The 27,644-nt window shown below is 58.6% G+C and overlaps 1 protein-coding gene across 4 annotated transcripts; it reads right to left on the bottom strand.

Moving 5' to 3' along the window:
* Positions 1-41: 41 nt before the first annotated feature.
* Positions 42-23,212, bottom strand: ADAM11 (ADAM metallopeptidase domain 11). Of its 4 annotated transcripts, none has more exons than XM_023191444.2 (27): positions 22,940-23,212; positions 22,302-22,477; positions 12,444-12,520; positions 12,190-12,256; positions 10,250-10,335; positions 10,088-10,163; positions 9,587-9,653; positions 9,458-9,521; positions 8,986-9,060; positions 8,829-8,900; positions 8,493-8,659; positions 7,518-7,602; positions 7,316-7,406; positions 7,147-7,198; positions 6,587-6,686; positions 6,433-6,504; positions 6,224-6,316; positions 5,693-5,773; positions 5,102-5,152; positions 4,935-4,998; positions 4,609-4,708; positions 4,273-4,392; positions 4,012-4,180; positions 3,809-3,923; positions 3,652-3,742; positions 2,639-2,656; positions 42-2,144 (listed from the first exon to the last, which is right to left on the bottom strand). In XM_023191444.2, the coding sequence occupies exons 7-27, from the start codon at positions 9,598-9,600 to the stop codon at positions 2,129-2,131; spliced, it is 1,710 nt and encodes a 569-aa protein (XP_023047212.1). In that variant the 5' UTR covers positions 9,601-9,653; positions 10,088-10,163; positions 10,250-10,335; positions 12,190-12,256; positions 12,444-12,520; positions 22,302-22,477; positions 22,940-23,212; the 3' UTR covers positions 42-2,128. The 4 variants fall into 4 exon arrangements, with proteins under 4 accessions (XP_023047212.1, XP_023047211.1, XP_023047213.1 ...); XM_023191443.2 differs by having other exon boundaries at positions 9,454-9,521; positions 22,940-23,206; XM_023191445.1 differs by lacking the exon at positions 22,940-23,212 and adding an exon at positions 22,713-22,875 and having other exon boundaries at positions 250-2,144.
* Between the last annotated feature and the right edge of the window lie 4,432 nt (positions 23,213-27,644).

Raw genomic sequence — 27,644 nt, 5'->3', positions numbered from 1 at the left:
AAGTCACAGCATGGCCATTCACAGACGAGAGAGACACAAGGTTGGTGTGAGCTCCCTGGAAGCCCCAGGATGTGATCTTTAATCGATGCTCCTGGCCTTGCCTCCCCACCCCCAGCCCAGGTGGCGTATGTACAGGATGCTGTGTGGAGGCCCAGGCAGAGGCAGCCTCCACTCCTCCCTGGGTTCTGCCAGGGTAGGCACTCGCCAGGGCAGGGCAGGAGGATGCAGACAGCTGGGAGCCAGGGTGGACTGGTCACAGGAAGTCTCATGTTCCCTACCCCATATACATGAGCACACACAGACATGCCCGTGTGTGCAGAGGTATTCACACTTGTGCAGAGATGTGGATCCAAAAGCTGTGCCCAGATGCACTGTACCTGTGTGCACGCGTGCACCACCAGAGGACAGATGCCTTACGGCAGCGCAGCAATAGTGTGACGCCCAGCCCTTTCCCCGCCCCGCCTCAGCTTGTAGGGCTGGTGGGGCAGAGCTGGCTGGGGGGGTCCCTCCACTCAGCCCTTAAGTGGGCAGTGCCAGCTGGAGCTCACCGTGAGGACCCACTGCTGTCAGGTGCATCCAGCCACCCAAAATGATGTCAGCGGGTCCCAGGCCTGTTTGCCCCTGAGGGGGTGTGAATAAACGGGGAGCGATTTCCTCCACAGCACCTCCTCGAAGGTGCCCCAGAAACAGAGGGGCTCAAACAGGCAGCTCACGGGCCCTGGGGTGTCAGAACTCTGCCGAGTGAGGGCAGGGCACCCCTGGTGACAAGAACTGTATTCACTTGTGGCTTTCATCCATCAGGTAGCTGGCCCCCATCTTGCCCCTGCCAGCTACCTTTTAGGGTCAAGGAGCCAGAGCTCTGCCCTCCCAAGCAAGGGTCATGAGGGAAGGCCACTGGCAGGATTGTGTGAGAAGACTGAGGAGCTGTGCCTGGCTCCGCCTGGCTCTCAGGCTCGCTGCAGCAGGGATGGGCGGGGGCACGTAATGGGGGGAAACATCTGTAAACTTACTACTCGGCCCTGGAATGGGGGTAGGGAGTGGAATGGACTTGATGGGGCCTTAAGGACTTCTAGTAGGCTAGGATCGTCCATGAGACTTCCCTTTCCTGCTTCCTCTTGCACATCCCAGGCAGAGCCCCTAACCCTCCAGGCACTGGGCCACCTCTGGCCTTCCCTACCTGGGAGAGTCCTCCCCAGAAAGATGGCCCAGGCGGGGACATCTAGGCCACACCAGGGGGCACCTAAACCCTGAGTTGGCCCCAGAATTACCCTTCTTGAAAGGGGGAAGGTGCCATTTTATTTCAGGAACTATGTTTTCTAGACCCCGCCCCCCCCCAAATCCATGCGTCCTGACAGGGACAGCAGGACGGTTGTTTTAGAATTGAAGACGATCTGGGACATGTGGTTGCCGTGCCCATAACCTAGGCCTTGGGCACAGCACAGGCAGCTTTGGTTTGAATCAGCACTCATACTTCCTCCAAGCTCAGCGGGGCTAAGCGGGGGCAAGCTGGGATGCCCAGCCCCCGCCTGTGCTCAGTGACAGGACTCCGGGCGTGGTCATCCTGGGGGAGGGTCTGGGGGATGGCCACACCTCAGTTTCTCTGGGCCCTCCTGTAAATGTCAAAACATCCCCACATCTGCCCTGGCCCTAGCACCCCCGAGTTTACATTCATCGATTAAGATTCAGTTTTTAAAAATGTAGATGTCAGCCCCGTCCCCCTAGGTCCCAGAGAGGTAAGACCCTGGTCTCAGCTGCCTGGTTGCAAGGAGGGGCCGTCCAGGCTAGGTCCACTGATGGCTGCCTGGGGGCATCCCTCCAGGCCCCCCGAGTTGAGCTGTGGCAATCCATGAGATGGAAGCTACATTCACACGGGGGAGTGGGTGTGCAAGGCTGAGTCGCAGGAGGTGGGCGGGGGACTGTGGAGGAAGTGTACTCCAGGCCTGGTCCACCCTGGCGGTGCCAAGGGCAGGGCCACAGCCCCCACCCAAACCCCTGCGGAGCCAGGAGTTGAAGGGTTTGGACCTGGAAGACATTTGCATGGTGCCTCCCTCCGTGGCTGGATGGGGGCAGCCTCGTGGTTCAGGGCCGAGACGGTGGGTGCCAGGCTTGGAGGGAGGGGGGGTGGCACTTAGGCCCCTCCAGACCTGGAACGGAGAGGGGGCATCAGGGGAGGACGTGAGCAGGGGCCACGGGGAGAGCCCCCCAGCAGGGCCCCCGGAGCTCAGTGCTGGGCCCTGGAGGCAGGCGGCAAGTCACAGGCTGGCCGGGGAAGGGATCTGCGGGAGGTCAGACAGTGGTGACATGGAAGACAAAACAGATGGGACGCACAGGGAGGGCCCTCCCAGGGATGGGGACCGCCAGGGGCACAGCTCCAGTTCCACTTGGCGGCGGGGGAGGGCCTGGCCGCAGCAGGGCAGTCGAGAAGGACGTGGCCTGAGCGGGCGAGGGCAGCAGGGACCTTCTTCCCCGAGCGAGGCTCTCCCACCCCTGCTGGGACAGCCTGGCAGCAGGGGTGGGGGAATCAGCCCCCGTTCCCCATCCACAGAACGCGGGGTGACGAATGAGATGGAGGAGACAAGGACAGCGGGAGGGATGACGTGGCCGGCATCACACTGCCCCCTGCTGGGTCGGGTCGTACCTTCCTCGGCGGATGTTTCTGCAGGGGGAGGATGGTGGAAGGGGAGAGGAAAAGGAGACATCTGACCTTCTGCTTCTCTCAGGGAGGGGCCTTTGGCTGCCATGCGACCCCTTGCCCCCAGAGTGGGGCCAGGACACTAATGTAAGGGCCTGGGAGAATCACCTAGGGCACCCCAGGTAATTACAAAAATTACAAAAATGCATCCCAGGTTCCAGTTCTGACTCCGCCACTAACTCAATCATGTGACCTTGGGCCGGGGGTTCCTCCTCCGCACATTAAGGGGGTTAGACCAGCACAAGGACCCCAGACTTAGACACGCACAAAGCATGATAGGCTGGGTGGGGACTGGGGACCAGAGGACACATGCCTGGCTTGGGCAGCCCCTGCCCAGCTCCACTCTGTGGCTATTCAGGGATGCTTAGAGGAACACTAGGGCTCAACCTCCTCATGTTCCCAGAGCTGGAAATCCGAACTGCTAGTGTAAAATCTCCTGATTTCTTTTCTTTTCTTTTCCTTTCTTTCTTTCCTTTTTTTCCTTCTCTCCTTCCTTCCTTCTTTTCTTTTTTTTTTTTTTTCAGTCTTGCTCTGTCGCTCAGGAGTGCAATGGCGCGATCTTGGCTCACTGTAACCTCCACCTACCTGGTTCAAGCAATTCTCTGCCTTAGCCTCCCAAGTAGCTGGGATTACAGGTGTGTGCCACCATGGCTGGCTAATTTTTGTATTTTTAATAGAGACAGGGTTTCACCATGTTGGCCAGACTAGTCTGGAATTTCTGACCTCAGGTGATCCATCTGCTTTGCCTCCCAAAGTGCTGGGATTACAGGCGTGAGCTACCTCATGCAGCCTAAAATCTCCTAGTTTGGAAATGTTAAGCCCTGCAGGCGACTTGGGCCTATGACGTGTGAGCTCTGGTTTAGTTGAGTTTTCAGGGAGGGCCCCTCAGCTCCACCAGTCAGGGGTTCTGACCCTCCCATCAAGGATGCCAGGGGGCACAGGGTGTGTGCGTCTCTTACTTAAATCCCCAGCCCGTGCCACCCAGGACGATGGCTGCAACCAGGACAGCCCCGGCGATGGAGCCAATGATGATGTTGGTGCCGCTGGGACCTGGGGAGAAGGGCAGGGCTTAGAGAGTGGGACAGACAGACCCCCCTCAGCCAGCTCCAGCCTCACCTTTATATCTCTCTGTCTCCCCTGTGGGTGGGGACGTGGGCAGGGGGTTGTGGATACTGCAGTCTTTGCCTGTCCAGTCTGGCTGACAGATGCACTTTCCTTCATTGCTGCAGACCTAGAGGCAGAGCAGGGCCAGGAGAGGTGAGCAGGGACCTGTCCCCTCTTGAAAGCCTTTCCCGCCATCCCAGGCTCCAGGCAGTCACCCCGTGGTGGGAGCAAATCCAGCGCTCCCCACTGCCAGGGCAGGTGCTGAAGTTGAAGGCAGAAGCTGGCAGGCAGCGATGGTCTAGGCACAGCATGTTGGGCCCGCAGGCTGTGCCATCCTCCACGTAGCTCAGGTCAGAGCCGTCCGCCAGCTGCACGTGGCCTCCCCTGGGGAAGCGACACAGCCAGCCTCAGCCCTCTGTCTCCTCACCCCCAGCACAGCTGCAACCTTCCCTCCCTAGTCTTGGTCCTGGCAGCACCTGCAGTCCAGCTCCTTGCCCTGGTGGTAGAAGGTGACACTACTGATGTCCCCTACCAGGTCCCCTAGCCGAGGAGCTCCAGAGACGTTGACACAGAGGAGGAAGCCACACAGCACATCCCTGTTGGGGCACATAGAGACAGTGAGCCCCAAGTTTGACCTCAGACTCAACTACTGAACTCTAATCTGCCCTCACCCTGCACCCTGCCACCTGATTTGCCATGTTTCCGCCCATTGGGACTGACAGGCTCCTCCTGGGAGAACCTGTTGCCCCATCTCTGAAAAGTCCCACACCTACCCTGGAGCTGAAAGGCCCTCTGGGAGCCTCAGTACTCACTGCTTACTGCACTGGACCCAGCCCGATCCTTTGCGCCCACAGCTCCCACGCTCAGTCCCCTCCACGTTCAGCTTCTCATAGCAGAAGCGATCAGCAGCCGCTGTGGGGAGAGGATGCCAAGTGTCACCTCACGCACCCCAGGACCCACCCCAAGACCTCAGGCCTGCATCTCCCACACTCTGGCCTGATCCCCAGGCTGCCTGCCTGGGTCCCTGAGATCCTGGGGAGCTACACGCTTGGGGGCCTGTTCACTTGGAACCCACTCTCCCCAGCCCCTCAGCTCTGGATCCTCTGGAGTCCCCGCTCCTAGCCCTAGCCAGACTCACCATGGCCCCAAAGAGCCTGGCACTGCCGGTCCCGGGTTTTGCAGCGACCTCCGTAGCAGCGGCCCTGAGGGTCCAAGAATTAGAAGACAAGGGATGGAGATGCTGAGTGGTCACAGTGGAGACAAGAGACTGCCCTGAAGCCCAGGCTAGGGGGGCAGCCATCATACCTGCTCATGGTCACAGTAGTAACCGTCCAACTTGTGCAGGTTAGGGGGGCACTGTGGAGAGAGGGGTGGGGTTGAGCGGAGCAGCCCCAGGACTGGAGCTGAGGGCGGCCCCAGGGAGGAATGCTGGGGTGCCAAGTGCCCCTCATGTGGGGGCTCATGCCACAGGGCTCTTCCACGCCTAGGACAAGCCATCTGTCTGTTTCTGGACCCAGACCACCCGGATTTGCAAGCCCCAGAGCCGCTCCAGCCTCCCTCCCTCGTAGGCCTGGGAGATAAATGCCTGGCATGTAATTAGGTTGTAATAGATGTTAACTAATATTATCATCTACTCTGATCCCTAACCTACACCAGGCACCGGGCCAGGCGCTGGGAATACCAGCCAGACGATACATTCTGGTTTAATGATTGAAGGAACAAAGCCAGGAGCATGAAGAACCCCTTTCTCAGATAAGAAAACTGAGTCTGATCACTGGGGGTTGAAGCCAGCTGTGGAGAGGAGGGGAGTGCTGAGCACTCGCCCGGGAAAACTAAATCGACAAGGGTAGAGGTTGCCTCGCCCAGGGCTCCACAGGACGGCGGGGCCGGGCGGACCTGGCTCGAGTCACCGGTGCAGGTCTCCGCGATGTCGCACTCGTTCACGGCCTCTCGGCAGGACACACCCCGTGGCTCGTACTAGGGAAGAGACGCGCTCCCCGGGTCAGGCAGGATGGATGCCTCGGCCCTGCCCTCCCCAGGACGCCCGCTCCCCGGGCCCCCACGTCCCCAGGCCCTCCAGCTCCCCAGCGCCCCGTTTCAGGCCTGTTCTTATTTCCCTGCTCCCACCAACTCTTGGACGCTCCCCACCTCGCTCCCAGCGCACTCAGCACCGCCCCCAAGCCCGCCCACGTTCCCTCCCCTCCTTGCTTCTGGGCAGCCTTCCCTTCCCGCTCCTCGTAGCCCCGCCTTCAACATCCTTCAGCGCCGCCCCTTGCTCCCCATTGGCGCTGTCTTCGCATCAAGCCCCGCCCCAGAGGCCTCCGCCCACGAAGGCTCCGCATCCCTCCCTAGCTCCCGCCCCTTATCTGAAGGCCTCCAATCGCTCCTCCTGCGTCCTGGCCTCGCCTCCCGGCCGGTCCTCCTTACCTTGCAGCGGCGACAGCAGAGCCCGTCGCTGCACATGGCGTCGTGAGTCAGGGTACATTTCTTGCAGCAGTTGCCACCTGCGCGGCTGCACTCCTGAGGGACGCGGGAGAAGGGGAGGGAGGCGGGCGAGCCCTAATCCTCCCAGTCGGACGCTCCCTCGTGCCCACCCCCGCATCCGGGTCCCACCTGGCGCCCGCACCACCGCTCACCTGCACCGAGCCGCAGTCGCACTCCTCCCCTGCCTCCACAAAGCCGTTCCCGCACTCTGGGGGGTCCAGGAGCTGGACCGGGAGGACAGGTCGGGAGTCTGACCCGGACCCCGCCCAGGCCCCGCTCCCATGCTCCCCGCCGCGGGGCTGGTACCTTGAGGGGCTTGTTGAAGAGGCAGCTCCCACCACCCTCCTGCAGAAACTGGTTGTACTCGTCGATGCTGCAGCGCGAGAACTTGCGGGGCAGGTAGAACCTGGATAGGGCGAGGGGAGGTGCCGCTGGCTGCTCCCTTCCAACCCACCCTCACCCGTCTCAAGGCTGGGGAGGGGGTACACTGGGGGACTTGGTCACCGTCGCGAGGAGGTGGAGGATCTTCCCCGGGATTGCACCAGAATCCTCCCGCCTGTCCCTGTCGCTCCCGTCCCCTCCGCTGAACCTGGGGACTCGCAGCCGCGCTGGAGGGAAGGTGTCTCCATGCGAGGCTTGGGCGGCGCCCAGTGGCCACGATGCGCACTGCAGCCTGGCTGGTTTTGATGTCCCAGCAGGGAAATCTGGGTCTCCCGGGGCAGTGTTTGCGGAAAACTGGGCTTCTTGGGATCCTGAGTGGTTCTGTGAGGTGGGCCTCTTGAGCCCCCTGGTCCAGACTGCCAAACAATGCTCGCTCTAAGACTCCCCTCGCCCAAGACCTTCCCCCGGTTTGTTCAAGAACTCACCCAGTGTCCTCCATGATGCAGCCCAGCCAGATGTCCGGACACTTGCAGTCCCCTGAGGGGTAAGCCAGGCGGATATGAGGGAGGCCAAGGACCACCCCTCCCACTGACACCCTCCGCGTTCCAGAGCTGCTGGGCGTGGGCCACACGGGGGCTTCCGGGGGGCGGATACCTGCTGAGCTCCGGTGTTTGTTCCACATCATGCCCAGGTTCTGCCCCAGCGTCTGGGCAAGGGTCACGGCCATGGCCCCCATGTTGCCGTACTGGGGGTGGGGAAGATGGGGCCCAGATGTCTACATCTCCAACAGGCGCGTCGTGCCCCCGAAGCCCCTTTCCCTCAGCCACCACCCCAGTCATGTCCCCTTACTGCTCACCTCGTTCACACCCCCGCCCCGGGACAGGGAGCAGATGCCCCCCACGTAGGCTGCCCCGCTGCTGGTGCTCTGGAAAGTCCTGCCCCTGGAAGGCAGTGCGCTGTCAGGATGGCCTGCTGCCCTCCCCTGTGGCTCCCCGGGTGGTGGTGGGGCCTTGGGGAGCCCCTCACACTATAGTCCTTCCTCGGGAGATGAGCCTGGCCCTTTACCTCAGCCTTGGTGACCCCAGGCAAGACCCTTCTCCGCTTCCTTGGGTTCTTGTTTTCTTTTCTTTTCTTTTTCTTTCTTTCTTTCTTTTTTTTTTCATTTGAGACAGAATTTCACTCTTGTGGTCCAGGTTGGAGTGCAGTGGCACCATCTCAGCTCACTGCAATCTCCACCTCCTGGGTTCAAGCGATTCTCCTGCCTCAGCCTCCCGAGTAGCTAGGACTACAGGTGCACACCACCACGCCCAGCTAGTTTTTGTATTTTGAGGTGGGGTTTCACCATGTTGGCCAGGCTGGTCTTAAACTCCTAAACTGAAATGATCCACCCACCTTGGCCTCCCAAAGTGCTGGGATTACAGGCATGAGCCATCGCGCCTGGCCCCTTCTTGGGTTCTTTTGCCCATAAGGCAAAGGAGAGGCTCCTAGTAGACCATGTCTAGTTGCAAGGCCCTTTTATTAGATTTTTTTCCCCTACCAGGGCACTGGGTCCCTAAGGAAGGGATGCTGGGACAGTTTAAAAGGGGAAAGACGGAACTAAGAGAAGGTGAGAGACAGAAGAGGACCACCAGGGCGAAGACAAGGGCATCAATCTCAGATTCGGGGGATGATGCCCAGCCTGTTGCACGTGGCTCAGGGGAGGTGGCAGGTGCAAGGTGAGCCCAGTCCCCAGACTCTGAGAGGAGCACCTGGCACAGGGCAGGTGTTAAGTAACCCTAAGCACTGTAGCAACTAGCAGAGGCTGGCAGGAGGTGTGGGGTGGGGGACTCACGAGAAGAGGTGGGTGGCATCGCTGGGCTCAGGCAGACCCTCCCGTCGGTAGACCATGAGCCGGGCCAGGGTCTCCAGGAGGTCATCCTGCACCTGGATCTTGTCCCCATCTGCCCATGTTTCCATGGCAACCAGGACGATGCGAGTGTTGAGCTGCTCCTTGTATATCTGGGGAGAAGATGAGGGAGCTGGAGGGTGGGAGTGGGTGTTGGGGCCAGGGCTGGAGGAGGACCTGTCTCTCCAGGAAGTGGGAGCCGGGGGCTGACAGTGCCCCCTGATGTGTGTGATGGGGTGGGGGCCATAAGGAGGAGGGAAGGAGGGAGGGAGAGCTGCTTACCACGTCAGCCAGGTTCACCACAGACTTGGCAAAGTTGCTGGTGAGGACCACCGACTGTCGCATCTGCTCAAACTGGGAGAAAGAAGAGTGTGAGGAGGGCGAGGCTCCTCTGGGGCCTCCTCCCAGTGTCACCCCCCATCCCTGCCCTGACACTCACCAGCTGGTGGTCGTTGATCACAATTAGCTCCACGTACTTGGTCTCACTGTGCACTGTAGGGTGGCCCCGGCGGACCTGGGGGGTGGGTGGGCACTTGGAATCAGTCCCTTCCATGTCTGACTGATCTCATGGCCAAGCCATGGGGATGGGGGGGTCTGAACTCCAGCCAGGGACAGTGCCAGCTCCCCACTGGCAGAGGGTGCCGTCCTTCCTCAGCTTTGGAATGAGGGCAGGCAGCCTCGGTTTGCCCAGGATGTGACCTCTGTAGATGCCAGCATTAGGGAAGGGGTGGAGGCTTCTCCCAGACACAGTCCCTGGTCCCCAGCCACATCCATCTGAGCCCTCCTTTGCCCCAGCCATGGATGGGGGTGCCCTCCTGCTCTGGGCCATGGCCCGAGGTCTCTCTGCAGCCTGAGGTCTGTGCAGCCTGAGGTCTCTGCAGTCCGAGGTCTGTGCGGGCCCCCGTACCTGCCTTTTCCTTCTCAGCCTCGGCCGGTTTGGAGGAGCCGACTGGGCAGGCACAGCAAACAGGCAGCCTGTGGGGAGGGGGCAGGTGAGGGGGGCACAGCCGGCCCCTCCCCACCCCCCTTCCCTCCCTTACCTAGTTCCCTGCATCCGAGGGGATCTGGGAGGAGAGGGGTCCGGTAAATGAGGTGGGGAAGGGGTCCCTGCAATGAGGGGAAATTAGTTCTTGGGGTGCCAACTGGGTCTGCTCCAGGCCCACTTGGGGGGGCCAGATCCAGTCCTCACCCCCCTCCCACCCTGGGGTGACCCAGAACTGGCCAGAGCTCCCATGTGGGATCTGATCTCCCAGATACTCAGATTCCGGGGTCAAGACCTGGGGGCACTCTGAGAGACAGGGGCAAAGGACATTGGAGCCCAATGGGAGGTCACTTAGGGGACAGAAGGGACATTGGAGCTGGGGGCACAGGGGGAGCTGGGGCACAGGAGGGAGGGAACCAGAGCTGGGGTCACTGAAGAGGGCAGTGAGGCTGGGGTTACTGAGGGAGGAGCAGGAGGAGGAAGAGGTGGCAGCAACAGCTGTTGGGACAAGCTTGGCAGAGCCACCAGAGAGGACGGCAAGGGGCTGTGCGGGGCTTACCTGAGGGGCTCCCCAAGGTCCAGCCACGTCTTGGGGCTCCACAATATAAGTCAAGTTCCCATCAGAGAAGACCCCACTGTGGAGAGAGAGGCGCAGCTCCCCACCGTCCCCAGGCCTGGGCCGGAGGCTTCTCCCAGCTGCCTGGCCCCTCCCGGTACTCACTGCAGCCCCTGGCAGGTGGAGAGGGCGGCAAAGGAGTGCAGGTTCCCCCGGAGCTTCCCCTGGTAGTAGCAGTGGTCTCCAGCCCCCTGGAGGAGCAGAACAGTGAGCAGAACGCTGGCATGAGGCTGGGGGCAGCTGACAGGCCTCAAGGCTTTTTGGGGGCCACTGAAGCTGCCCTGTGTGCAGGTGGCCACAATCCCCGAGTACACCTGGGGCTCTGGAGCCTATTTCTAGATGAGTGGTGCTCCTAATCTGTTGTGCCACCCTGGGCAAGTTCCTAGCCCTCTCTGGGCCTCCTTCATCTCATCTATAAAATGAGGAAGGTGGACTGTAGCAAAGGTTTTTTTTTGTTGTTGTTGTTGTTTGAGACAGGGTCTCGCTCTGTTGCCCAAGCTGGAGTGCAGTGGTGCAATATTGGTTCACTGCACCCTCTGCCTCCTGGATTCAAGCCATTCTCATGCCTCAGCCTCCCAAGTAGCTGGGATTACAGGCATGTGTAATTACAGGCACATATAGCTAATTTTTCTTTCTTTCTTTCTTTTTTTTTGTAAGACGGAGTTTTGCTCTTTTTGTCCAGGCTGGAGTGCAATGGCACGATCTCAGCTCACTGCAACCTCCACCTCCTGGGTTCAAGCGATTCTTCTGCCTCAGCCTCCCACTAGTAGCTGGGATTACAGGTGCGTGCCACCATGCCCAGCTAACTTTTGTATTTTTAGTAGAGATGGGGTTTCACCATCTTAGCCAGCCTGGTCTCAAACTCCTGACCTCGTGATCCACCTGCCTCGGCCTCCCAATGTGCTGGGATTACAGGCGTGAGCCATCGTGCCCAGCCTGATTTTTCTATTTATTTATTTATTTGTTTTTTGAGATGGAGTTTCACTCTTGTTCCCCAGGCTGGAGTGCAATGGCGTGATCTCAGCTCACTGCAACCTCTGCCTCCCAGGTTCAAACAACTCTCCTGCCTCAGCCTCCTGAGTGGCTGGTATTACAGGCACGCACCACCACACCTGGTTAATTTTATATTTTTAGTAGATACGGTGTTTCACCATGTTGGCCAGGCTGGTCTCGAACTCCTGACCTCAGGTGATCTGCCCACCTCAGCCTCCCAGTGATGGGATTATAGGAGCCCGGCCTACAGCAAGGGTTCCTAGCCTTTTGCTGGGGCTGGGGAAGGGATCAGACTCCTTTGAGGATAACAGGCAGTGTTTATTTAGCACCTACCATGTGCCCAGCACTGCTCTGTGTACTAACCATATATTACCTCATTTAATCATGTACTCGCCCCTAACATCACACACAACCTCATGCACTGCCTCCCAGGACGACCCTGGGCCTGTGGTTGACTAAGGAGTGATGGGCAGCATGTGTCCTCCAGGCCAGACTTGTGGGTTGGGGCTGGGGGGACCTGCGGCACCCTTCCCCTCCAGCTCTGCCTCCTGCAGAATTACTTGTGCTCCAGTTACTGAACAGGCGGTGGGGGGTTGGGGGGCTGAGGCAGGCTATTTATAGACATTCATTTTCAGGATCTAGAGCCTGCAGGGCTGGGACCCTGGTGTCCCAGGCAGCTGGGATTTTCCAGGGCCTTGGTACTGAGTAAAAAGGGCCTTTCCTCAGCTGCCCCTCTCAGGAGAGTCTGGAGAGGGGGATTCCTGGCAGCCGGCTCGGAACAGTGAGGGTCCCTGTAGGCCCCATGCAAGGCAGGTGGGCTGGCTGGGAGTCGGAGCTCTGGGGCCAAGTGAGGGGAGCTCGGGGCCCCATGCACTCAAGCTGCCCACTGTCCACGTTCAGAGCCTCTCAGGTCGGGAGAGAGGGAAGGTGCCGAGGGGCCAGGCCCAGGACCCCATCTCCAGCAGCCACCTGTCACTATACCTGTGACCACAGAGCCACAGAAACAGCACCTCCCTTCCACCCCTGGCCCCGGTCCCTGCAGAGGCACTCACGGTGCTGTGCTGGGTTGTTCCCTCCCGGCTGAAGTGGCGCTCCACGTATTGCGAGGAGAGGAGGTGGCTGAGACAGAGGGGGCAGTGGGAAGGGGAGTCACGGGCGAGGTGAGGTCTGGCTTGGGGCCTGCCCCAGCTCAGGATCCAGGTACCCCCTGCCCTGGCTCAACCCCCAGCCCCCCAGCAGCCAGGCCCTCGCCATGCCTCCCCCACCCCACCACCACCCTTCCTCCTGGGCTCAAGGCGACACTCACTGGTTCAGCTCCAGGTCCAGGGTGAAGTTTGAGTTGAAGGCTGGGATGACGAAACTCACCTGGGCCAGATGGACAGGCTGGTGTGGGGGGAGGGCAGAGGGGGAGTCAACTCAGGGAGGCCTGAAGGTGGGAGTCGGGGGGACCCCGAGACAGACAGTAGCCCTGGGAGGGGGTGGCCAGCCCTAGCAGCTGAGGGGACCATTGATTTGGGGACGAGATGCTTTGCCCAAGCTCCTCTTCCTCCACGACCCTGCTCCTTCACTAGTGGGCAGAGGCAGGAGTGCTCAGCCCTGAGCACAGCCGCCTTTCTGCCCTCTGGGCCTGGGCACCTATGCGTCGGGGGGCTGGGCTGCAGGTGCAGTCGGGATGGAGAGGGCCAGCCCGGCCAGCCCTCTGCCTCATTATGCCCTCCTGGCTGGTGAGGGGCACCCCACCATCAGGCAGAGTAACAGGAGGGCCCCAGGAGTATCATGGGGAAAGGACAAACAGGAAGTGGGAGGCAGGACCCTTGCTGCCTGTTCCCCTACCCTGGCGCCAGCCTCTATCTACATAGGAGGCCTCGGACAGGGGCGAGTGGGTGGGAATGGATGGTTGCACCCCCGGAAACTGGGCGACAGGCGGGTGCCATCCTGTTGGGAGGAAGGACTTGGCTCCTCTACCCCCAAATCCATTGCCCTCTGCCTCGCCCAAAGCAGCTCATCTTTAATATTTCAATCCCATGGTTAATTTTTAAACACGGAAGTTTTCCTGATAAATTTTTCAAAGTGCAGTGAGGCTGGAGGCTCCAGGTTGCCACGGCAACGCACCAGGCCTGAGCAAGATGGCGGCCCCCCAGCCTGGACGCTCGAGGACGCCCGGATCACAGCAACCCCAGAGCCCAGGAAGGGCTGAGAGGACTCAGGACTGGGGCCTTCTCCCTACCCCTTGTTCATTCCAAAAGACTGACTCCAGACCCCCACATGAGGGTCACCCACTCTGCCCTGCAGATGGGAGGCTTTTGTTCGCCGCCTGGCTTTTGTGGTGGGGACAGCAGGTTGCAGAAAGGAAGACAGCCCCAAGGTCACGGTCATGAAATCCATAGCCTGTGCCTTGTCGTTCTTCCTCCTCAACCACCTCATCACTGCTAATCTTTACCGAGCACTTCTTGTGTGCCAGGCCCTGGTCTAAACACTACAAGTATCGCCTCGTTTGATATTCACAGCAACCCTATGGGATAGATTACTGCCATTCCCATCTGAAAGATAGGGGACAGGCACAGTGGGGCTGACCAACGTGCCCAAGGTCACATAGCTAAAAAGTGGTGGAGCGAGGGAGTCTGCTTCTAGGGCTGTCTCACCTCAAAGGTGGGGTAAAATGGAAGTGGGCCCAGTGTCCATGAGAGGTCCTAAGAGAGGAGCAAGCAATGGGGGACCAACGGCCAGGGCCTGGGTGAGCAGACCTCTGTGCCCCAAGGACACCGACTCATCGTATTCCAGGCTGACCAAGGCTCCCAGTTCCATCCTGAGCCCCTAGAGCATCGATCAGCCCGAAATAGAAAGTCAAGGACAAGGAATTGCCACATCCTCTTCCCAGCCCATGGCCTGAACCATCCTGGCCTTCCCTTGCCCCCGGGACTGTTCCTGCTTGTTCTATCGGCCCTCCACCAACAAGCCCCTATGCCGCCCCACCCACAGCTGCCTAGAGGAGCAGCCTGCCAGACCCCTTGCCCCGATGCCGCTCTCTCACCGTGCAGCCTCAGGGATGACCCAGCAACCTCTCTGAGCCTCAGATTTTCCCACTGAAAATGGTCAGATGAGCCCAGATGCGAGGCCAGGAGGTTGGCTGTGTAGTGGGGCCATCCTGGGCCTGGAGATTCCAGCAGAGTCTGCCCTGGCACCAACAGAATCTCCCTCACTCAGGAGGTCTGTGAGCCATCCCATCGAGCCTGCTTCCTCTCTGTAGAGGCCAAGCCAGCCCCAACTCTGGGGAAGGCCCCAGCTGATAGGGGAGCAAGGCCAGATACTTTAGGACCCTCCTTGTCTACCACCTCCTGCCGCCTGCTGAGCTCTCACCCCTTCCCCACCTGGTGCAGCTGAACTTCAGGGGTGGGCTGTCCCCTGCCCCAGCAGGACACAGGGCTTAGACCAGATAAGCCCCTGGGGCAGTGCCGGGGCAGCTGGGGCTGGGGGCTGGGCATGGCTGGAGGTGGCCCAAGAAGGGGCTGGGAGAGCCCCCAAAAGGCAGTGGGAGAGAGAGAGAGACCACATACCAAGGCATGTTTGCCTGGCCTGGCCCCATGTGGGGACACAACTCTGCCCCTAGTCTGAGGGAAGAGATGGGTCAGACAAACCTATCTCAGTCCCCAGAATCTCTGTGGCCCTGGCACCTGGGGAGTGGGGGCGGTGGCGGGGACTCCTGCTGGCACAGAGTCCCGAGACCGCCCCAAGCCCAGCTTTAGCCCAATAATGTTTTTTTTTTTTTTTTTTTTTTTGAGATGGAGTCTCACTCTGTTACCCAGGCTGTAGTTTAGTGGTGTGATCTCAGCTCAATGCAACCTCTGCCTCCTGGGTTCAAGCAATTCTCTGCCTCAGCCTCCCGAGTAGCTGGGATTATAGGCACCCACCACCACGCCCGGCTAATTTTTTTGTATTTTTAGTAAAGACAGGGTTTTACCGTCTTGGCCAGGCTGGTCTTTAACTCCTGACCTTGTGATCCACCGTTGGCATCCCAAAGTGTTGGGATTGCAGGTGTGAGCCACCCTGCCCGGCGAATGCTCTTTTTAAAAAATTAATTAATTTTTTTAGAGATGGGATCTCACGTGTTGCCCAGGCTGATCTTGAACTTCTGGGCTCAAGCCATCCTCCCGCCTCAGCCTCCCAAAATGCTGGGATTACACACTTGAGCCTCTGTGTCCGGCCTGAGCCAATGCTCCATCAAAGCCAAACAGAGTTCCCTGCCTGGCCCTACTTTGTACCCCTGCCCTGCCTCTGACCTCATCCCATTGTCCCTCCATCCCTGGGGGAGGGGCCTTTTGGTCTTGAGGTCACACCAGCCCTCAACTGACCCTGTGCCCTGCGCTTGTCTCTTGCTCCCCTGGCTGCCCAGGCTGTCACATGCTCCAGCTCATTTGATCTCAACCTGCCCAGGCTGTCTGGTCCTCATTTTACAAATACCAGGATGAGGCTCAGGGAGACACCTGGAGGTGACTGACCCAGGGTCATGGCTGGGTGGCTGGGGAGGTGTGGGGCCGGATCTCACCCTGGGGCTGGAGTTCGGTCACCACAGCAGCTGTGACCGCCTGGCAGGGGTGACCACCCCTTCCACCCCAGGCTCCTCTCTGGCTGGCCCACCCAGTCTCCTAGACATCTGCTTCAGAGGGACGGTGCCTCGTCCTCTCTGTACCAGATGCGGGGTGCAGAGAGAAAAAGGCAAAGATTCTGCCGAATACCCAGAAGCACAAATACAGGTGCCTGGGCTCTGCCCCAGACCTATAGACACATAGTCTTAGGAAGGGGACTGAGGAGCTTTAGGATTCCCAAATGCTCCAGGAAATTCGAGAAGGGAGACCATTGCTCCCCACCACCTCCAGGCACAGCCCCTCATGTGCTGACTCCGAACTCCTGCCTCGACCTCCCTCTCCTCTCCACCCTCACCTGCACGGCCTGCACCTGCCAACCCACACAGAGCTTTGGCGCCCTCTGCCTCTGGGCCTTTAAGCACACAGTAGACATACACTTATTTGATCACTGATTTGGATTTTCAGGTGGGTGACCTTTAGTCCCCTGGAGCAAGGGCTATGCCTGCTTTTTTCCCTGCCCACGGGCTCAACACTCACATTGAATGGAAAGGCATCGCAAGGCCTGAGATAAGCTGCTTCATGCCCCCGGCCTCAGTTTTCCCCTCGGTAAAACAGAATTGTTGGGCCAGGAACGGTGGCTTGTGCCTGTAATCCTATCACTTTGGGAGGCCAAGGTGGGCGGATTGCCTGAACTCAGGAGTTTCAAGACCAGCCTGGGTAACGTGGTGAAACCCTGTCTCTACTCAAATACAAAAGAAATTAGCTGGGCATCGCAGTGTGTGCCTGTAATCCCAGTTACTCGGGAGGCTGAGGCAGGGGAATTGCTTGAACCTGGGAGGCGGAGGTTGCAGTGGGCCAAGATCGTGCAACTGCACTCCAGCCTGAGCGACACAGCAAAAAACTCTGTCTCTACAAAAAAAGAAAAGAAAAACCAGGATTGTTGTGAGGATTAAATAAAAGCCCTTTTGAATGTGTTATCATAAGAGTCAATAATAATAATAAGGAAGTGTAAATGTTCCAGCTGAACAGGGCTTTGAGGAACTGGATAAATAACCTCTTTGGATCACCTACTGTGACAGGGACATGCCAGAACAGTGGCCTTATGCTCCAGATCTGGGTGGATGGTGTGATTTACTTGTCAGGTGTCTCACCTGAGGATGTCTTTCTGGAATCTCCTCCCACAAGGAGATACCACCACCTTGTGGGCCGGGTGGCTGCAAACTGGGCAGGAGCTCCGCCTGGGAGTATGTCCCAGCTGGGAGAAACCCCCCACCCACCCACCTGCCAGCTCCCCCTACCCACCCCTGGCAATGCGTTGGGTGCTCCATTTATCAAGAGGGCAGCGGGATTCCCAGACAATGAGAACATCCAGACGAATTTCCAATGATGGGATTTGACCTACATTTTTGAGAACAGAGCCACCTCCTTACAGGGTCATCAGTCCCTCTGGGGACAGACTCTGGACAGCTGAGTTCCTCTAGGCGGCCGGGAGGGTGCTTGGGTGAGGCCAAGCCCACAGGCCAGAGTCCTGCTCATGTGGTTTCTCCCCTGGACCCCGCCTGAGCCTGACAGGTAACCCCTAAATATCCTGGCTCCTGTTTCTCACACCCAGCCCTCATGCCAGCACCAGGGCCCAGCACCCTGCCTGGACACTCAGAGATGCTGACCATCGGCTATTTTGCCAGATCTCGGGCTGGACACCTGACATTCGTCATCTCAAGTCCTCACAGCAGCCTGAGAGATGGAAACTATGAGCGTATCCCCATTTTATGAATGAGGAGGTTGTGGTTAAGGGGGCTGAGTGGCTGGCTTAGGTCACACAGTCAGAAGCAGGGGAGCAGGCCCTGCAGTAAGGCTGTGCCACCTCAAAGCCACAGTGTGCAGCCTCTAACACCAAAACCAAGCCTGCTCAACTCTCTGGCATCACAGGGCTCAGTTTATGCCCCGACCTTGCTCCTGGGAACAAGCTGGGCCCAGCACATATCCTAGCCCTGGCTTCTAGCTACCTGCCTCAACCTAGGAGAGAGCCGCAACTTTGGCCACACACACTATAACGTGGCCTTGGCTCTAGTGGGGTATCAGGGCCCCAGGCACAGACCCTGGTCCCCCTGTGACACCCTGCCGGCCCATCTTCAAGAGCTGGGGGCGAGCCTTATTCAACTGCCCTTCACCTTTCTGCAGGAAGAAAACACAAACACTGTTGCAGGGCTTCTAGGGTGGCGTTTTCAGTAAATGCTGGCCTGGGCAGCTCTCGCAAGAGCTTAGCCCAGAGACTGAGGCGCTCCTCCCCTTGCTGGCTCAGATGAGCTTCTATGTACCAGGTCTGCGACCTCCTCACCCCTGACCCTAATCACCTCCCCATGTCCTGCTCTCTCCTTGTTCCCAAGGAGTCTGGGTCTCCCCGGGGGTAGGCATAATCCACACAGCAGCCTGGTGTGAATCAGAAAAAGGTGTCCCAAGACCAGGTGAGGTGGCTCATGCCTGTAATTCCAGCACTTTGGGAGGCCAAGGCTGGTGGATCACTTGAGGTCAGGAGTTCGAGACCAGTTTGGCCAATATGGTGAAACCCCGTCTCTATTAAAAATACAAAAATTAGCTGGAAGCGGTGGTGCACGCCTGTAATCCCAGCTACTCAGGAGGCTGAGGCACAAGAATCGCTCCCTCGCTGGGAGGCAGAGGTTGCAGTGAGCCCAGATCATGCTGCTGCACTCCAGCCTGGGTGACAGAGGGAGACTGTCTGAAAAAAAAAAAAAAGAAAGAAAATGGGGTCCCCCTGCAAGTAAGAATGCATGTGGCCCCATAAGCCCACGGATTGCATTCAGCTCACTTACCCCTTGCCCAGTCACCCTAGTCCAGTGAACAAGCAGCCCAACTGTACGTGGTAGTTTTGTCTGACCTGTACCACGCCTCAGCTGCAGGCTCCCTGGGACCACAGGTTTCTGCACTCCCAGAAGCTCACCCACTTCTCTGGGCCTCAGGCCTAGCCTGCTTCCAGGCTGGACAGAAGTGAGGGGGTTGAGTGCAGTGGCAGAGAGAGGGCAAGGGTGCGTCTGTGTCTCTCTTCCCTTCAGCCCAGAAGTGGCAGTGCACTGAGTGAGAGCCCTGCCTTGGGGATCAGTCTTGACTCCGTGCTCAAGTGCTGTGTCACTTGGGGCAGTTAACGTTGCCTCTCTGTGCCTGTTTCTCCATCTGCGAGATGGGAATAACAGCCCCACCTCTGGGAGCTGTGTTGAAGATTAAATAATTACACGTAAAGGAGTGCCTGCTGCAAAAAGGCCTAGTAAATAGTTATAATTTCTATAGCTTGTTCTTTTTGTTGTCGTCGTTGTGTTGTGTGAGACAGAATCTCACTCTGTAGCCCAGGTTGGAGTGCAGTGGTGCAACCATAGCTCACTGCAGCCTTGAACTCTTGGACTCAAGCGATCCTGCAGCCTCAGCCTCTGGAGTAGCTGGGACTACAGGTGCGCACCACCATGCTTGTGTAATTTTTTTTTTTTTTTTGGTAGAGACGGGGGTCTCACGATGTTGCCCAGGCTAGTCTCAAACTGCTGGTCTCAAGCAATCCCCTAACATTGGCCACTGTGAGCCAATGTACCCAGCCTAATTTCTCCAGCTTCTAATTCCTTCCCAACCACTGTATCTCTTCCTCGGTCCCAGCCGCACCCCCACCCTCGCCCCCATCAAGCCAGGAATCCTCAGCACGTAAAGCCCTTTCCCATCACCACCTCCTGATAGTAGGTGGGACTGAGATATGTTACCATCCTGATTTTAGGGAACAGGAAACTGGGGCTCTGAAAAGTCAAGCGACCAGCCCAAAGCCACAGCAGCTCAGCGCTCCAGGCCCTGCCAGCCAGCATGTGCCCCTGGACTTGACACATGACCAGAGATCTTGCTGCCAGCTCAACAACAGTTGGGCCTGAAGTTCTAAACCAGGGCAGTAAGTTAAGGCAAAACCCAAGCAGCGCTCGGCTAGGGTACTTCTGGCTAGGACACGCACAGGCTCAAGTTCACACTGGATCCACCATCAGACCCCGTGGCTCTGAGGCCAAAAGCGCTCTAACCCCGGGAGAAATGCCAGGCAGGAGATTGAGGGTTTGCCATATCTCCTTCCCATTAGGGAAAATATTCTGGATGTGTCTTTTTGTCTCCTTGCTCTGGGTGGAGTTGGGAGACTGCCTCCTGGACCCAAATCCAGAGAGCCCTAGAGGCAGAACTGGGAAGTGCCCTGGTGTGGAGAAAACTCCCCACTCCACTGCTTAAGATCTGATTGACTTTGGGCAATTTACTTCATCCCTCTGAGCCTTAGTTTGCTTATCTGCAAAATGGGGCTGACCAGAGTTATAAGCTGCCGGGCACAGTGGCTCACACCTGTAATCCCAGCACTTTGGGAGGCTGTGGTGGGCGGATCACCTGAGGTCGGGAGTTCGAGACCAGCCTGACCAACGTGGAGAAACCCCATCTCTACTAAAAATACAAAAAATTAGCCAGGCGTGGTGGTGCACGCCTGTGATCCCAGCTACTCAGGAGGCTGAGGCTGGAGAATCACTTGAACCCAGGAGGTGGAGGTTGGGGTGAGCAGAGATCACACCATTGCACTCCAGCCTGGACAACAAGAGCGAAACTCCATCACACACACACACACACACACACACACGCAAAGTTACAAGCCTTACAGAGTTGTGAGAAATAAGTGATGTAAAGTGCATACAAAGCTTGGCAGAGTGGCCCATAGAACTCCACAGCTTTGGGACCTCAGGAGAAATTGAGGCACAGATAAGACAGGGCCCCAAACAAGTCCCTTGAGGAGGTTGCCACGAGGGTCCTAGGAAGTCTCAGTCCCAGAAGACCCCAAAATTGGAGATAATCACTGCCTGGCAGATCCACGGAACTCCATTTCCTCCCCCCCAGGCTCTCAGACACCCCTCAGAAGTATCTGGAATCAGTGGGTCACATACACAACTCACATGCACCCACTCACCTGCAGAAGAACACAGAGACCCCCAACCTAACCAGTTCAACTGCACCCATCCTGACCTTCCCACGCAGCTGCAGACACCACCACAGACCAGAACCTCCTATCCTTTGCCGGCTCTGTCTCTGCTCAGAAAGGGTCCGGCTGAAGGAGCGACCTGTCCAGTCGGAATACCTGACTTTGCATCCCTACCTGACTCCAGGCTTTCCCTCATCTCTGTCCCCTGACCCCACAGTGGTATCCCTCCATGACTCAATCTGCATATCCCTTAAAGCACAAACCAGAGCCCCAGCAGTCGGGTGGACCATCAGTTCCTCCATAGTGTAACCATGGGGTTCACAGTTCACAGGTAGCGAGTGACACCAGGCAAGACAGCCAGACTCAGTGGCCAGGACACCCCATCCCTGGCCCTGGGACCACGCACCTCCCAGGGAGCCTGGGCAGTCACTGAAGGCAGCTTCCACCCACCACCCCACCCCCAGTGCCCACGGGCCTCGGACCATTAGCCCCCTCCCCCTGCCCCTCTGCACGGCCCTGAGTGATGGTCCATCTATTATGCATGCTCCCTTCCTGCTCCATCCATTTCATCAGTATTCTCCACCCCTGTACCACCCCGCATCCCCCTCTGCTCCCCTCCCTTAAGGGCTTTTAACCAAGTACATTAGGCAGGGCCAGATGCCAGTCTGACAGATGTCCGTAATGTTAGCCTCCGTTTCCCTCCTTCCTCCCTCTGCCCAGCCCAATTTACCTCCCACTGCTCCCAGCTGCCAAAACTTTCCAGGCCTCAGTTGTACCCCTCCTCTGCGTCTCTCCCCTACACCTCCTGTTTGTGCAGGGCCTTTGCCGGCCAACCCGCCCTCTGCTGCCCTGTTGGCCTGGCTCACTTTCAGCTCCAGCTCTTGGAGCACTGGGGCGTGCTGAATGAATATTCCATCTGGGTGATTATTATTCACATGATATTAATTAATTATTAATTGCAATTAATCTCCTTCATGCCTAACCTTCCTCTGGGAGGCAGGTGGGGCCTGGCAGCTGGAAGGGACAGTGGGCAGGCAGGTAGAGCTGGCCTGGGGCCTCGAGTTATTTTCCAAGGCCCCACCTTCAGCCAGGACAGGAAGGAGAACAGCAAGCCTATCTGGGCACTGTGTGGAAACTGAGGCAGCAGCAAGCACTAAGCTGTTCCACGAAAGCCCACTGAGGTGGCTGTGATGAGAACCTGGGAACCCTAATCCCTGACTGGAATCTGGGCTGCCTCTCCCTGCCCCCCACTTGCCCCATCCAAGCCCTGTTTTGAGCAGAACCACTAGCTTTGGCGAGAGCGAAGCAGGGGGCCATTGGAAGGCTGACCCAAAGCGGCCCTGAGACCTACGCATTAGGCGTCCCTGAACACTGAGGACAGGGGGCCCTGCAATAATGGGAGGGGGTCCTGGGGTTGGGCAGTCTTGGGCTCCCCACCAGTGGGCTCCAGCACCCACCTGATAGCCCACTGTACGGAAGGGGACTCTGCGGGGCAGCTGCTGAGGAGGGCTCCAGCACTGGCTACCCCGTGGGCTCCCAGGGGCTCCAAGGCCTGCTTTAGCCCCTGGCCTCACCACCCAGCCCCACTCACCGGGCCCCCTGGTGGCTCCTGGCGGACCCTGGTGTCCAGTTGCTGCTTTCGGACCTCTCCCCCGGAGCTCTCCCTGACCAGACGGCTGGGTTCGGTGACCTCAGGGGCTCCTGGGCCCCCCAGCTGGGGTAAGCGCCCCCATCGCAGAGCTCCAGCAGAACCTTGGGTCCCAAGACCTGGGGAAACAAGGCCATGGCTGCAGGCAGCTGCTCATCCTGGGGCAGGAGACTTGGGAAAGGGGTGGACATGCCGCATCCCCTACTCTGGTGTGGCCCCTGGAGCCCTAGGGCGATCCGGGTGGGGAGGATCTGGCTGCCCCGCAGAGGCAAGAGCCCGCGGGGAGGGGGCCAGGAGCTTTACGCCCGCTCAACCGTCACGACTGCCCCCCCATCCGCCCAAACCCGCAGAGACCTGCAGAGCTGGCCGGTCGGCGGCAGGGGCAGGGACGCGGTGGGCCTGGCCAGCTGGGGACAGGTGGGTGGACGCACCTTTCCTCCTCTCCCGCTCCCCCACCCTCCCGCGCTCCGGACCGGCTGTCACCCTGAGCACTGCAGGAAAAGGTGGCTGCAGCAGCAAGCGCCGCACATCTCGGGGCGGGGGCAGGGAGGGGGCGCCGGGACCAGGTGGGGGTCACTCACCAGGCGGAGGGAGCAGCGGCAGCAGCAGAGCCGCGAACGCCCAGCGCCGCAGCAGCCTCATGGCTCGCTCATTCCTCCCGGTCCGGGGGCTGCGGCTGCGAGCGGCGCGGGGAGGGCGGGAGCAGGGACGGGGGTGGGGAGGCGCCGGCTGCGGAGCCGGGGCGGGGGCGCGGGGCCGGGCGGGGGTCGCGGAGCGGTGGGGGCGGCGGGGACGGCGCCGGGGCTCAGTGGGCTCCGGCCGCGGCCATCCCGGCGGGGCAGCGGGGCCGGGTTAAGAGCGGAGCGGCGAGCACGTGAGCCCAGGGCCCGCCCTCCGCTCTCCCGCCGCCCCCCGGCCCCCTCAGCCCCGCAGGGCCCGGGCCGCCGCCGCGGGAGGACAAAAGAGGCGCCGCCCCGGGGCCCCTCCCCGCACCTCAGGGGCCTCTCGTCAGGTGCGGGGCGGCGGCGCTCCGCGACCTCATCCCGCGGCCCCTCCTCGGCCACCTCTGCCTGAGCATCTCCGAGGACTCGTAGATTTGTAGGATAGAGAGGCAGGGGACTGGGGACCCCCGCGGTCGACCCGGCGACTGCCCGTCTGGGGCCGGGGGCAGGGGCGTGGCTGTGGCGCCCGCTTTCGCCTTCGGTCGTGGTACCACCCCGGAGAGGCTGCCCCAGCCCCAGCCCGGAGCGCCCCGCTTGACCCTAGGCTGTGGAAGCTGGGGTTGGGGTGGGCAGAGGCTCTTGGCGAACGCCAGGCTCCGCCCCTCTGGGATTTCTTGCACCTTCGCTACGGGTCGTGTCACTGAGGAGTCCTCCCAAGCCCGCGGTCCAGACCCCTTCCCATCGGCTCCTTCTCCCCGCCAAAGATGTCCCGGCCTCTAGGAGGGCTTCAGGGATCGCTGTCACTCCAACCGGTCTGGGTTCCTGAGTCTCTCACAGGCGCCCTGTCCTTCCCCCTAGATAAAATATAAACTAGCCAGATCACTTACATGCTGCTAGCATGCCCCACGGCTCCCCCTCCCTTACTAATCCCAATCCTTAGGAGCAGAAGACACCTCTGGAGCCCCCCAGCATTCCCTCTCTAGTCAGACTAGGCTGCCCTGTCTGCAAAAATACTGGACCTCCCAAGTTACATCCCCAGCTGTGCCCTCCACCCAGCTCCTGGGGAATGATGGGTCCCAATAGCAGAGCTGGGACCTCAGACTTCTTTCTGCTGGGGGTGCTGAAGGCCAGGTACCTGAGATGATGTGGGGTGTGGTGGGGCATGGCAGGTGGGAACGCTGATGAGTCCCCACTCTAACCTTTTTTGTACCCATGCTAGGGGACCACAAGTCACTGAAGAACAAGATTGGAGGCAGGGAACCCCTTCCTGGGTCCTCTGCTTCCCCAAAGACCCAGGGCCTCTGCTAGGGATGAGGGAACTGCCTCTAGCTTGTGATGCCCCCATCCCCCGCTCTATTTTAGGCCCAGGAGAGGTGAGAAGGCGATTTCCCAGGAGGCGCTGACATCAATGCAGGGAACGAAGTGACTCCCCCCCACCCCCAACCACCTGCCATGCCAGACTCAGATGCTCAGCAAGGCTGAGCCAATTCTTCCTTCGCTTTGGAGACATCTCGAGAACCTCCTCCAAGATGTAGGCGCGAGGAGGCTCCTGGGAATGAGGGCCTACTATGTGGTATTCCTGGAAACTCATGATGAGTCCCGAGGGAGAGATTGTGCTCCCCATTTTACAGAGGGGGAAACTGAGGCTCTGAGAGGTTATGTGAGCTTCCCAAAGTCACACAGCTGGTCAGTGAGAGGCATGTCCCCTACTCTGGGGCCTCACTCCTCTTAGCCACCCCTAGTCCTACTTACACCTCTGCCCTCCATTTGGGACCAGAGAGGACTGGTATATCTGGTCCCTTGCACCCTCACCACACACCCCAGACACGAAAGTGGCTGTCTGCTCCAGCCTGCCCGTGTCCCAGGGCCACATCAGCAAGTCCTGATCAGGAGTGCCCCTCAGTAGGCTGGGTGAGGTTTGTCATTTCACAGTGGGGGCCCGGGGCTGGGAGAGTCTGGGTCGTCCGACATGTTCAAGACCACAGAGTAAGCCCAATCTGTGGTCCACGTCTCTTCACCAGAGGCATGTTCCTACCACATCGGTGGCCCTGGGACCCTAGACTTCCTGTTGGGGAGACCCGATGAGCCCTAAGAGTGACTCTCCCTGGTGGCACCCTGGGCTAGTTCCAGTGGGGACTAAGTCATATGGCTCCCTGGCCCCGGTAGCCACTTATATTCCTGGGTTCCCTGACTCCCAGCAGATCTGGCTAGAACTTACTATTTTTTGTTTTGTTTTGTTTTGAGACGGAGTTTCCCTCTGTTGCCCAGGCTGGAGTGCAGTGATGTGATTTCGGCTGACTGCAAGCTCCGCCTTTCAGGTTCACACCATTCTCCTGCCTCAGCTTCCTGAGTAGCTGGGACTACAGGTGCCCACCACCACGCCTCATTTTGTTTTGTATTTTTAGTAGCAACAGGGTTTCACATGTTAGCCAGGACGGTCTCAATCTACTGACCTCGTGATCCGCCCGCCTCGGCCTCCCAAAGTGCTGGGATTACAGGCATGAGCCACCATGCCCGGCCAGAACTTACTATATATTTTTTTCTTTTGGAGAGTGTTGCTCTGTCACCCAGGCTGGAGTAAAGTGGCGAGATCTCAGCTCACTTCAACCTCCACCTCTGGGGTCAAGTGATTCTCTTGCCTCAGCCTCCTGAGTAGCTAGGACAACAGGCGTGTGTCACCATACCCGGCTAATTTTTTGTATTTTTAGTAGAGATGGAATCTCACCATGTTGACCAGGCTGTTCTCAACCTCCTAAATTCAGGCAATCTGCCTGCCTCCCAAAGTGCTAGGATTACAGGTGTGAGCCACTGCGCCTGGCCTAGACTTTTTTTTTTTTTTTTTTTTTTTTTTGAGATGGAGTTTCACTCTTGTTGCCCCGGCTGGAGTGCAATGGCATGATCTTAGCTCACTACAACCTCCACCTCCCCGGTTTGAGCGATTCTCCTGCCTCAGCCTCCCGAGTAGCTGGGATTACAGGCATGTGCCACCATGCCCAGTTAATTTTGTATTTTTAGTAGAGATGGGGTTTCTCCATGTTGGTCAGGCTGGTCTCGAACTCCTGACCTCAGGTGATCCGCCCACTTCGGCCTCCTAAAGTGCTGGGATTACAGGCGTGAGCCCACTGCACCCAGCCTTTTTTTTTTGAGATGGAATCTCATTCTGTTGCTCAGGCTGGAGTGCAGTGGCACAATCTCGGCTCACTGCAACCTCCTTCTCCTGGGTTCAAGTCACTCTCCTGCCTTAGCCTCCCAAGTAGCTGGGATTACAGGTGTGCACCACCATGCCTGACTAACTTGTGTATATTTAGTAGAGATGGGGTTTCACCATGTTGGCTAGGCTGTTCTCGAACTCCTGGCCTCAAGCAGTCTGCCTGCTTCAGCCTCCCAAAGTGCTGGGATTGCAGGCGATAGACCTTATTTTTTAATTTTTTGAGGGTCTCGCTCTGTTGCTCAGGCTGGAGAACTAGTGGCACAATCATAGCTTCCTGTAACCTTGACCTCTTGGGCTCAAGCGATCTCCTGCCTCAGCCTCCCGAATAGCAGGGACTACAGGTGGCGTCACCAGGCTTGGCTTTTTTGTTTTTGTTTTTGAGATGGAGTCTTGTTCTGTTGCCCAGGCTGGAGTGCAATGGTGTGATCTTAGCTCACTGCAACCTCCTCCTCCCACTGGGTTCCAGCATTCTCCTGCCTCAGCCTCTCGAGTAGCTGGGATTACAAGTGTGCGCCACCACGTCTGGCTAATTTTTGCATTTTTAGTAGAGACGGGGTTTCACCATGTTGGCCAGACTGGTCTTGAACTCCTGACCTCAAGTGATCTGCCCACTTTGGCCTCTCAAAGTGCTGGGATTACAGGTGTGAGCCACCGTGCCCAGCACTTTTGTATTTTTTGTAGAGATTGGGTTTCATCATGTTGTCCTGGCTGGTCTCAACTCCTGGACTCAAGAGACCCACTCACCGCAGCCTCCCAAAGTGCTGGGATTACAGGCATGAGGCCAATGCTTAGCTAACAAATTTTTTTTTTTTGTAGAGATGGGGGTCTTTTTATGCTGCCCAGGTCAGTCTCAAACTCTTGGACTCAAGTGATCCTACAGCCTCAGCCTCCCAAAGTGCTGGGATTAGATTACATCTGTGAGCCCCGGCACCTGGCCTTGGTTAGACCTCTTGCTTCTCCCTTGAGCACAGTCCCCAGTCCCTGAGGTTCCACCTCCCCTGTCTTATGCTTGCCTCAGCTCTCTTAGGAGCCGTGGGCTCCCCACACAGAAAGCTTGCTTCATGTTCTCTCACCCACCTTCCTTCCTGAGGTCAGGGCTGTCTGTCTTCTCATTGGTGGTCCCTCATCAGACTGGGACTTCAGAAGACCAGGGCTTGTCTTCCTCATCAGACCTGACCCTGATAGCAAGGGCTGTTTTCTGCTTAGATCAGGGCAGGCCTGTGTCTCCTCCTCAAACACAGGGTTCCCTGGGGGCCCCCACCCCAACTCCACAGCTATGGCTGGCTCCTTCAGTCCTTACGCCCATCCCTTGAGGGTGGGGCCACTGTTTCTGCTGCCCTGATGCCACCCTTGGGGTTGCTCTTGCTGAGGGAGCTGTGGGGTCCTCAGAGGTTGGGGTCTGGCCTCCCTTAG

Source organism: Piliocolobus tephrosceles, chromosome 16, assembly GCF_002776525.5.
Source record: "Piliocolobus tephrosceles isolate RC106 chromosome 16, ASM277652v3, whole genome shotgun sequence".
Classification (NCBI taxonomy): Eukaryota; Metazoa; Chordata; class Mammalia; order Primates; family Cercopithecidae; genus Piliocolobus; species Piliocolobus tephrosceles.
This window is presented reverse-complemented; position numbering and strand designations above follow the sequence as displayed.